General features: G+C 42.2%; 1 protein-coding gene across 1 annotated transcript in view; it reads right to left on the bottom strand.

Moving 5' to 3' along the window:
- Nucleotides 1-12,344, bottom strand: part of Ints7 (integrator complex subunit 7) — a 42,711-nt gene that overhangs the window by 23,209 nt on the left and 7,158 nt on the right. The window contains exons 3-7 of the mRNA XM_051186649.1: nucleotides 11,903-12,049; nucleotides 10,816-10,953; nucleotides 6,481-6,527; nucleotides 5,541-5,740; nucleotides 5,003-5,125 (exon numbers count right to left, since the gene is read on the bottom strand). Coding sequence (XP_051042606.1) covers nucleotides 5,003-5,125; nucleotides 5,541-5,740; nucleotides 6,481-6,527; nucleotides 10,816-10,953; nucleotides 11,903-12,049 — 655 coding nt within the window. The remainder of the gene's footprint in view (nucleotides 1-5,002; nucleotides 5,126-5,540; nucleotides 5,741-6,480; nucleotides 6,528-10,815; nucleotides 10,954-11,902; nucleotides 12,050-12,344) is intronic.

Raw genomic sequence — 12,344 nt, 5'->3', positions numbered from 1 at the left:
TCTAATGTTAATTAGATATTGAATGTTAATTAGAATTGAAGCCAGTATTCTGCAACCTGAGAAACTATGATTCCAAAATTCACACAGGCTGAGCTCAGCAGGCTGGACAGCCAGGTGGGAAGCTAGACAGATTGGTATTGGAACATCAGAACCACAGAACTCCATACTGGATAAAGGGTGAGAGGTGCAGAGGAAACAGGTCACAGAATGAATAGCAGGAGTGTGTGGCCATAACAGGTCAGTGTCAGGAAGTTGGCTATGTCAAACGTACTAAAGATCTAAAGTGACAAAGGCAGGAAAAGATGACATAGTACTAAGAACACTGGTGGTCTTTTAAATGTCTCAAAAAAAAGTAACAGGGAAACAGATCTAAATGCAAATATATGAAAGAAGAGAAAGTAATTTACAAATACTGCTTTTTAAGTCCAAATGAAAATACTTTTAAAAGTGATTACTGCTTCAAACTATAGCTTTTATTGATTTATTCAAATACTTAGACCACTTTCACTTTTTGTTTTAATTGCCTAAACTGTCCTGCTCTGTACTCAATAGCTGTAGGTTAGGACTAATCCACTATCAACTGGTGCCAGAAGATACATGGACTACATCTTGTTTTTATATGTATCCAAGGTATGCTCTAAGGTTGTCTGTGTATAGAAGACATTTAACCTTTCTAACTATTAACATAAGTAAGGTTTTTTTTAAAAAAATATTTATTATAAGACTCACTAGGATAATTTTTAATATCTACAAAGGGGTCAAACAAACATCTTTCAATGGAGTCTCTCTTGCCCTAATGCCTTCCTCCTGATTGTCTGGTCTGAATCCCCCTCGATTCCGATTCCGGCTCAACCCCCTGTTCCAGCAGAGGCCCTTGTGGGATCTGTTGCTCTCTGCATCAGTTTCTATAAGTACAGGTTTCTTTGCTATTCTGCATGGGACTGGCCACCAGGGATGTGTTCCAGAAACATTATAAAAAGATCAGAATCCAAGTTGCTGAGATGGCTTAGGAAGGACACTTGCCACCAAGGCCGATGACCTGAGTTCAGTCCTCAAAACCCACACAGTGGAAGGAGGTAACCCAATTCCTGCAAGCTGCCCCTGATCTCCACTTTCCTGCCATGGCATATGAGCCTCCCACCCCTGCCCAACAAATAAATGCATATTTTTAAAGGGCTACATTTCGTATAATCCCATTTATATAGTCTTTGTTACTATTAATATGTGCATACATATGTGTGTAACGGGTAGGATGGGTATGTCACAACTTGGTAGGGTCCATTTTCTCCTTCCCCCTTTATGTGAGTTCCAGGGATTGAACTCAGGTTGTCAGGGTTATAAGTCAACTCCTTTATGCACTGGGGCAGAAATCAAATTGGGTATTATCGGGGGCTGGAGAAAGACCGGTTGGAAGCTTTATGTGCTTTATTTCAGGTTGTGACAGTGGTTAGAGAAATGAGTTATGTGTATAAAAAGTCATCAAATTGTGGACCCAGAAAACCTATAAATAAATTATACCACAATAAATTTTAAAACTGCATTTCAAATCAATGGCAATGATAGCATAATGTATGGGATATGGTCAATATGTGAAACAGGAAATTAATAGTTTTAAGTGTTTCCATTATTAAGCAAGAAGGATGAAAATAAAAATCTCGCAAAGCACAAGAAAGCTAAGTTCCTGGCAAGTGTGTGGAGCACAGTACAGGGCACTGAGTGTGTGGGCTAAATCCAACCTTAGCACTGTCAAAACAAACCAACCAGAAAGGAGGCAACAGGAGGGTATACACAGATAGAAAATATTAAGAACAAAGTAAATGTACTATAAACTGAACATTATGAGCTTTCAGAGAAATGATGTTCACAGAACTGACTCACAAAGAGGCAGAAGGTGCCGTAGCAATGACCAAAGTCATTGGAATGGTCTCAGAATGCTTCCTCCATAGCCTCAGAGTTGGGTTTATGGCACATCAGTCATGCCTTCAGGGAACTGAAAACTTTTATGACTGTTTCCAGCTGCCAGAGCATGGAAAGAGAAAGCACCCAGTTCATTTTAATAAGATTGTGTAGCTCCAACTCTAAGATCTACCAATGTCCAGGAAAAAAAAAAAAAAAAAAAAAAAAAAAAAAAGGAAAGGCCCCAAGTTACCTTACCCATCCTAGCTTTTCAGACAGCCTGAGAAACACATTTACCTATAAGCAGGTGGTGGTGTCACATGCCTTTAGTCCCGGCAGAGACAGAGGCACGTGTATCTCTGAGTTCAAGGCCAGCCTGGTACAAAGTGAGTTCCAGGACAGCCAGGACTACACAGAGAAACGCTGTCTCAAAACAACTTTCCACAAAGGCCCCAGAAAAAAAAAAGTAAAGAAAGGTAGGAAGACAGACAGACATCACAACACACTGCTGCTCCCAAATCTCTCAACTCCCTGTCAATCCTCTGCTTCTGGGTGTAGCCTTGTTTCTGCTTCTGCAAACCTCTTTTCCTCTCTCACTCTCATCTACATGCAATCATTATCTTTTCCTAATTAACTAACTAAAATGAATTAACAGGGCTGGTGAAATGCTCACTGGTTAGACACTTGCCCTCAAGCTTGATGACTGGGGTTCAATGCCTGGAACCTAATAGTGGAAGGACAGAATCAACTCCTGTAAGTCACTGTCTCATGCTCACCCCAACCCCCAAACAGACAAATACTAAAACAAGTGAGTAAAATCTCAAGGTATTTTTTGTTATTTTTATAAGTTGGTACCACTTACCTGCCACCTCCATTAGCTCCATCTGCCCTTTCTTCCTGAGCCTGTGTGAAACAGGTAGACCCCTTCTGGACTCATCTGTGGTCTGCCTCCTTTCCTGGCCACTTCCACTCTTTCCAGCTGATAACACACAGCAAAACCACTACATGCTGGTGAAGACAAGGACGGGCCCCAGTGCTCTGGGAGAATGGAGGTGCAGTATGGTATGACTCTATACTCTATGACTCTCAGCTAATAGGCCAGGAGCAACAGTACCTCATGACTAACTCCTAATTTGTAAACATTTACTACAAGGAACTTTCAAATAAAACAATCCCCATTGTATTAGGCAGATCCAAGGTTCATACAGCTCAATGAACTTCAATTCCAACAGTCATTCTAAGCTGCAGAACTCCACATTAGGTTTTACATTGTCACTATCTATTGTTAAGCGTTTCTCCACCAACAAACACTGAAAATCCATGATGGAGTTAAGGCTAGGTAAACAGCTTTACAATCTTTTTCAGCACTCAGTGTCCATGAGCTGCTCTTATCATGTTGTCCAGCTGGTGTCTCTCTCCACATCCTGTCTGCATGTTCTGCTAGCAGTTACCCAGTCTTGAGGCTTTAAACACCATCTATACCCTGGTGTCTCTTATGCTATCAGCTACATCTGCCCTCTGAACTCCAGACACAGATGTCCTTAACTTCTCCAATTGGATGCCTCTTTCTTTCTTTCAGTGTCTTATATATGCAGCCCAGGCTGGCCTCAGACTTGCTATGTAGTCAACAATGATCCTCTTGCCTCTTACTTCCTGAGTTGGGATTGTAGGCATACTACATCTGGATATTCTCCTTAGGTTTTTTCTTTTCTTTTACTGTCTGATAATGTCATACATATACACAATACACTGTGAAAATACTCACCTGTTACCCTCCCTTATGCCCTATACGCCTATAGACATCCTTCCTAACTTGTCCCCTTCCTACTTTCCTGCCGGATTATTTTGGCATTTCTTGTGCATGGAGCCTAGGCTGCTGTATGTTCAAGATTACACTGGCATCTCAGACTCTCACTCCTCCATTCAGGAAACGAGACTCCACTTTACTGATTCTAATGGCAATTCCATTTAGGGAAGGCAAAAGTCTAGAGCAATGGTTCTCACCCTTCCTAACATTGTGACCCTTTATTACTGCTTCATGTTGTGGTGACTGCCAACCATAAAATAATTTTCACTGGTATTTTTGTAAGTATAATTTTGCTGTTTAGGGAAAGTAATATAAACATTTGTGTTTTCTTATATTTATTGTGACTCACAGGTTGAGATCCACTGTCTTAGCATTTCACTTTTCTGTTACAAAATATATAGTGCCAGGCGTTGGTGGCACAGGCCTTTAATCCCAGCACTCAGGAGGCAGAGGCAGATCTCTGTGAGTTCAAAGCCAGCCTTGGTCTACAGAGTGAGTTCAAGGACAGGTTCCAAAGCAATACAGAGAAACCCTGTCTCAAAAAACAGACAGACAACCCCCCCAAAAAATATATATATATGTATGTGTGTGTGTGCACGCATATATACACATATATATATTTATTTATTTATTATTGTCGGAGAGAGGTAGGTGATGGGGGATGTCCTTCTGTATATATGTTATTGGTTGATGAATAAAACACTGATTGGCCAGTAGCAAGGCAGAAAGTGTAGCTACCAGGAAGATAGGATGCTGGGCATTCTCCAGTAAGATAAGGCCATGTAGAAATATATAGACTAATAGTTATGAGTTAATAAGAGAGAGCTAGCCAGGAAGAAGCCTAAGCCATTGGCCAAACAGTTTATAATTAATATAGGCCTCTGTGTGCTTATTTGGCACTAAATGGCTGCAGGACTTCATCTACAGGTAGGGGTTGAAGAGATGACACGAAGTTAAGAGTAACTTGCAGAGGACATGTATTTGGTTCCACACACTCAATGGTTCACAAACTCCTGTATGTCCAGCTCCAGAAGGATCTGATGCCTTCTGGCCTTGGATATCATCTGCACTCATGAGAACACATATTCAGATGTCAAACAAGGTAATTGTCTGATGACAGGGACTAAAGTACACACAGCAGGATACAAGTTCACTAGGACTTTGCTCTGGTTTGAGTCTCTGGAGGTTTCATTTGTTGAAATTTAAATCAGACTGTGAAGTATAGGGGCAGAAACTTCATCTGACCTGGTGCCACCCTGGCTTGGGTACCAGTGTTTCTTTTTCTTAAGCATCATGTACCTGGATGTGCTCCTTACTCCAGGTATGTGGTGTCTTATTGGCAAGCAGCTTCAGATCCTGAACAGCAAGTCTCTTCACTGCTTTCCTGGGGTCAGTCTTCAAATACTGCAACAGAAGCTGAATCTACAAAAGCAGCAAAGTCACTCTGTGAACGGTTAATTCCCGAGACTGTCTATGGGGACAGACTTTTAGATCACAGGAAAGACTCCCTTTGAATAAGGGCTCTCACTATCAGTCATGGAGTAAGGTTTGGACCTCTTTATCCTGATGCACAATGGTACCATTAACTTGTGGGGCCCCAGCAGAGGACCTGGGGTTTAAGCTCTCCCATCCTTTCTTTCCTAGCAACAGCTCATCCTTCCACATCCTCCCCAGTGCTTCTGTGTCCTCAGGGCTCACACAGAGAAAAGGGAAAGCCAACTGACCCTTATCAAAGAGACCTTAACACGACTAAAACTAGGGTTGTTTCCTATTTTTTTTAAATCACAAACCAAATATGCACATTCACAAATAAGCAGTAAAAGGAAATGGAGATTACCTGCTTGGGCGTGTCAACCAGAGAGGAGGCTGCCAGCAGAGTGAAAGTGTGCAAAGACACAATGACCATTCTGGTGGAGGGGTAGGATGTGACCAGCTGCTGTAAGAGCTGCCGGGCACTGGAGGCCAAGATAGCGTCATGGTGCATGTGCTGCAGGATGGGGATCAGCTGCAGCTTTAGGTCCACCGGGGTGGCCAAGCCTGAACACAACACACTGTTATAAGAAAGGTCTAACTTAATTAGTAAAGTTTCATTTAAAAACAATTAGCACAGCTGGGCTCAATCCTCCTTAGCTGTGTGACTTTGAACAGATCTCTACTATGTGGAAAGATCTAACCCATCACCAAACTACAGGGTACAGCAGTCCCCCTTCTCAGAATGCCCAATGCTGTAGCCAAAGCTGCCTTTAACAGATGCTGTAAAGAAGGTATGGGGTTAACACATGAGCTTTGTTTCATTCATATGAAACTAAGTCGTGATACAGAATTGGGACCTGATTTTAGCTGAGGGATGTTACCAAGCAGAACTCCTGGCTCTGGGTTCCACTGGCAATGAATGTTATCCCCTCTCTGCATGCCACACCTTCCCTTTCTTCAGGTTTCCCCTCATTAGGGCTCTGTGATCAACTCAGGTAAAGCAGACATCCTACTGCCTTCCTTCCACATGTCACCTACACTTGGGACTGCCCTAGCAGTTTCCTATGCAGCCCTTGACATGTCCCGACTAAGGCTCACTGGGCTCCAGACTAGAACTCAGGTCACATGACAGAAAGGCTGTATTTCTGTACCCTAAGTATCTCAGGCACTTTTAGCATATAGAAGATACTTAGTATTATTTTAAATAATGACTAGCACACAGTAAATACCTAATAAACAGGAACACCCATTATTAACAAGATACCTATTAAGTCTCTTCATATTATCAAATACAATGTACCTACCTTGAATCATTTCACTGATTTTGTTACATATTCCTACAGCAAAATCCCTTTGGAAAGAGAAAATTGAAACAATTGGCCACATTGAAAAAAATCAAAAAATTAAATGTGATTAAGTTTCCTAAATACAAAGAACACAGGTATCACAGAAGCAATACTCCAAAATCACAACTAAGACTGTAGGCTCTGGCAGCATCTTCCAGTCCTGCATGGAGGGAGAGATGCGGCCTTGTAGATGCTGCTTCTGTCTAAGACTCAGCAACCCTATCTGAAAGAACCAGTATCACTACTACCACAGGCTGTAGGCTATACCTTAACACACAGCTCTACTACATAAGTAATATCCAGGGAGCAGTGATGCTGAGATGCACTAGGAAATGTATATAGACTCTTCAAACCCCAAACTACTTCTTGATACTAACAGAAATATCACCCAATACCAAAAGCTTAACATATTTGGGATAAAAGTTATATAATACGGGAGGAGATATCATCAAACTTGGCGCATGCAGCCAGACTAGGTGATGTGCCAGGCATGGGGCACCATTTGCAGTTCAGTGTGAGTCTATACAAGGCTTTCCCTGCTGCTAAGGTGAATTCTGCCAAATTCAAATCAACACAGGAGTTCTCTACACACTAGACAATGAAAGACTTCATCATCTCTTCACAGCTAATACAATGTGTGCTTGCCTCTGCTTTCCTTTGTTATTTTGTGGTGCTGGGAATCAAATCCCACACACAATGAGCAAGGTATCTCCCACTCAGCTGCATCCTTAGTCCTAGAGATATCTTAGGCAATGAGTATGCTATATGGTTATGATTGGTCCAGTGTGTCGAATTCTTCAAGTACACCTGTATTATCTTAGATAATACATCCTAATCCACATAGCCCTGATAGGTGCAAATCCATCAAGACTTTGATAACATGAAGCTTTCCCCATGTCAATGCAAAAACATACCAAGTTGTACAGCACTATCACTGTAGCCAGAGCTGCCATCTTCAAGAATTCAGCTGGGCCTGCTGTGCCTCATAGAGAGGAGGGACAGGGACGTACATGGCATCCTTACCCGAGTATCTAGCCACCACACCCAAATAGTTATATGCAATTCTATCCTAACTGCAAGCAGCCTTGGAATCTCAGGAAAGGGTTAGAGTATATGCAGGAAGATTAGAGGAAGGGGACTCCGCTATCATCCACACGGGATGAAGACTTTTCAGTGTGGGCCCTCTGGGGATACCACATTCCTGCACAGCTATCACCAGGTTATGTAAGGAAGCCCAAGAAGATAAGTGGCTCCTCAGGGGAAACTGGTGAAATGGAACTTGGGATTGTCTTTGGGACCTTTTAGGAGGGCAGATGCTGCCTCACCTCACCAGGGAGGAACTTGTTGCAGTACACTTTTCCTTGCTTTGTAGTAAAATCTGTTTGGTCTATGGGAGGCCCAGACATTATTGGTAAGCCAAGACCACCAGTAATAAAATGGGCTAATAATTAAGAGAGAGCTAGCTAATAAGAACCCTGAGCCATAGGCCAAACAGTTTATAATTAATATAAGCCTGTGTGTTTATTTGGGACTGAACGGCTGCAGGACCAGGCGGGACAGAAACCTCCCTCTACAGGCGCTAACAAGATCTTCGATTTATTTATTTATTTATTTATTTATTTACCTATTACTAGTGTTCAGAAGAATATCTACACATGGTGGACTGTTGGATCATGGTCCAGGAATGGAGTTGTGCGAGGGGAATTCAGAGTGCTTATGAGAAAACTCCAAGAAATGAGACAAGAGTCATGTGACCTCAGTGTCTTCAAACCATGACGTTTTCCTGCTCCTCCCAGGTACAGCAGACAGGAATTGAGAGTACTTCAAATTACTCATTACTGCTTTCTATTGTTATTCAATTAGATGCCTAAACTATCCTTTATTTGCCTCTATGGAAAAACATGCTTTGCTAAGTATGATTTATTCTTGTGGTTGTACACAGCTGGAACACATGGAAACTTTACTCAGATGACCTTCCTTAACCTTCATTGTATAAATTGTGTAAAGCTCTAAATAGAGTTGACCATTGCATGAGACCTAGTCCATCTCATTTATCAGCTAAAAGGACCCACCCCTTTTAGAGCAGTGACTGTGGAATTAACTATACCAACATTTTTATAACACTCCAAAGTTTAAGTCCTCTGAGCCCCAAAAAATGCAGAGTAGGAGCCTGCTGACTTTTCTTTTTTGGTCTAATAATAAATTCTCGGTGTCAATACTGAAATTGCTGCGACTAAAGGAAGTCATCTGATGTTCTGGCCTAGTTGTACACCCCACCCCCATCCCCATCAAATCAGGTCTGACAGGCAGGGCAGACACTCCTGCACCTTAGCAGTGGGCTCATGTCATTGGACAGCTGCCCCTTTCTGATGAAGCCAGGCTCTTTAGGTAGGGTCAGGAAGAGGACACCACTGTTACTATGCTTACCTCACCCGTAGAAGACCTGAGCTAGCCATTCCTCCTCCAGCGCCAGGACAAGCTCTTCTACAATACTTGTCTTAACTCTCTTAGAGCAAGGAAGATGCAGCACAGATTAACTCAGTCCTCCTCCTCCTCCTTTTTTCTAGACTATGCAGCTCTGGATGGCCTGGAACTTGCCATGTAGACTAGGCTGGTCTTGAACTCACAGAGTCCACCTACCTCTGCCTCCTGAGGTCTGGGATTAAAGGTGTGCACTCTATGCCCGGCCAAATAAAATATTAAGATATCATTTGGCCAGTCACTCTGATGTCAGCAAGACCTAGAACTGACATAAACAGTACAGAACCACCAATGTTGGTGGAGATACAAGATCTCAAGATATAAAAACTGGTCTAAAAATTATATATTTCCTTAATTTACACTCTGTTACATAAGACCTTCAGGCTTTCCTATTAGACTAACCTGGTATTATATAATGCAGACACAAATATATCTTACTGAGAACACTGTTATACAGTAACTTCCTCTGAACTGAGCTATTCTGTCCTTAAGACCACTTAAGACTCAGAAAGTAAATAAAACCTACAAAGCTCAGGAGGCGCACAACTGACAAGTGTCAGGAAGTTCCTGAAACTCAGAAAATTCATAAACACACATCAAGGTCATACAAACAGAACTTGCTGATCTCCTACTGGCTCAGGGTACTTGGGGATGCAGCTTTCCTGAGTCATCACCCATGCTTGGGGATATAGCAGCGGAGGCCCCTATGCTCTTGTAAGAAATCCCTCACTCATGTGTCTATACACAACCCCAATGAGCTCCTCAATGAAACATTTTTTTGTCTGTCACCAGTGTCCTATTTGGGGTGAATAAATATTCAGTAAAAAATGATCCTCATACATAAATTTCATCACTAAATTATTTATCCAAATAGAGAGATGAACTTAGAAAAGTGCTTTTAGAGCCACTGGATGTACACAGTTAACCTGTTAGTGTTAATCAGATGGTAACTGTTCAAAGCATAGTTCTTATACAATACAAGTTTTCACTGCATCAATTACTCACTCTCAGTAACAAAAAAAGATGGGGATGGGAGTTGGTCAGCAGTTCAGAGTGTTTACTGCTTTTCTAAAGGAACTGAGTCTGGTTCCCAGGACCCACACTGAATATCTCATAATCATCTGAACTCTAACTCAAGGTAGCCACCTCTTCTTTTTGGCTTATATACACATACCTACACACACACACACACACACACACACACCTACACACACATACACTGAGACACCTACACAGACACATAGACATACACACACAGACACACACACTGAGACACCTACACACAGACACACACATACAGACACACATGGAGACACCTAGACACATACACACACAGATACACATGGAGAAACCTACATACACATACACCCCAGACACCTACACACGCACACACACAGACACCTACATATATACATGCACACACACATGCACATACTTCTAAGATAGCAGTGTAGCACACAACATCCTGAATATGTCAGTTTTATTCCGTAACTCTCTTTGTCAAACTGTCCAGAGTCTAAGGTAAAACAGCTGATAATCAGAAGTCAGTAACTGTGGACCATGGAAGTGTTTGTAGAAGGCTCTTCAGTAAACATCAAAGCTATCAATGGCAGTTTCCCCAAACGAGCCTATGAGGACCTTGTCTTTTTGTGACCAACATTTGTACTTTCTTCCCCTAACATGTTTTAAGACTTCTTGGAAAATACACCTCATCATTTACACCTTTTTATATACCTTAATGACTATAGATATTGATTCGTTATTTTTTCAAAAACTTTCCGGGAGCCAAATTACTAAAAGGCCTAGGCTTACTTTGACTGTGCAGAGAAGTTCGCAGCTGCAAAAACAGCAGCTTCAACTTCTACGTTATCATGGGAATCCAAACTCTGTCGAATACTGTGATGGGCATTCTTCCTCTCAGGGATGATGGATGCCAGACTTCCCAACATCCTACAGAAAAAGAGAGAACCAAGATCAGAAACATAGTGAAGGACAAGGAAGGCGTGATAGATTAGCAACTCAAAAAGTTTAGGTCATTCTATAAACTTCAGGTTAAGAATGGTTAACTTTAGGAATCCAGTATGACTCTATTCTAAGCACATCATATGCTTAAGTACATCAGGAATATTAAAGTAGCTCACCTAGCATAAAGTGAATTTCCTCCCCCTTTCCCACCTCCCTCTTTCCTGGCCCTGGAGACTGAACTCTGGGCTTTGCACCTCCATTGCCCTCTTCCCTGCCTGATACATACAAGCTGCTCTCCCAAAGAAGCACCGTGAAGTACATATCAGGTATCAGAGCCCAGAAAAGAACCTTCTGAATTATTAAAGCATCCCAATATCAATTTTCCAATGTTGCATAAGGAAGTCCACTTTAACAAAGCATTAGGAATACAACATATCTGCCATTAAGCAGAATTACAACGTACAACAGATTTCCCAGCTTCTTTATCCTGCATCAATAAATACTGCTATGATGCTTTTTTAATTTACCACATTAAGAAAAGATTTTTCCAGAGGTGGAGGATGCCCCCTACAGCTCAAGCCTTTACCTGGTAATTTAACTAACTATACATGTGATTATACAAGCAGAATTGAAAGAGAATGAATACAAGCATGGTAGCATACACAAGAATCCCAGCTACTTGGGAGGCTAACACAGGAGGATCCCAAGTTCAGTGCCTGGGTGGGGAGCCAAGGCTATGGGGTACTGAAACCCACCTCGTTCTTAGATCGGAGCTCCTACATAGTAGGATGCTTGAGACAGAAGCAAGACAACGTACAACTAAAACAGCATTACAGATATTAGTCTGGATGGACAGATAGGGGTGGTTGCCACTGTTTTCTAGTCTTAGAGAAAAACAAGCCTTTTTCATCACACAATGCCGGTGACACAGTACCGCAGCGTGATAGCTCTCGCCACAGGGTCATTGCTGTGGATCACTGAGAAAACCCTCTTCACAAACTCGTCCACATTCAGGATCTTTTCCAGGTGCTTCTCGCTCTGCTGTGTCACTTTGAGGACACACAATCTCAGGAAGTTGTTTCTAGGGGGGAAAAAAAAAAGGGTAACAGGGTCAGAGCAGCACTAGCTCCAAATGCTTTTCCTGCTATTATATGCCTCTCTGCTAAGAGCCACTAAACTGTATGTGGTGCATCCCGAGCAGTAGCTGTTGCAATACCTGTAGCATTGCAGTGAGATGCCTAGTGGCCAAGACACATCACAGCCACGCCCAGGGCATCAGGTGACCTACCCCTCTCCCAGGTAATCCATCACTACTTTCCTCCCTCAGGTCTGACCTGACATATATATGAGTACATGATTGTACAGAGGGCAGGAGA

Source organism: Phodopus roborovskii, unplaced genomic scaffold (genome assembly GCF_943737965.1).
Source record: "Phodopus roborovskii unplaced genomic scaffold, PHOROB, whole genome shotgun sequence".
Taxonomy (NCBI): domain Eukaryota; kingdom Metazoa; phylum Chordata; class Mammalia; order Rodentia; family Cricetidae; genus Phodopus; species Phodopus roborovskii.
Note: the sequence above shows the minus strand (reverse complement) of the source record. Positions and strands in the feature narration are given on the sequence as shown.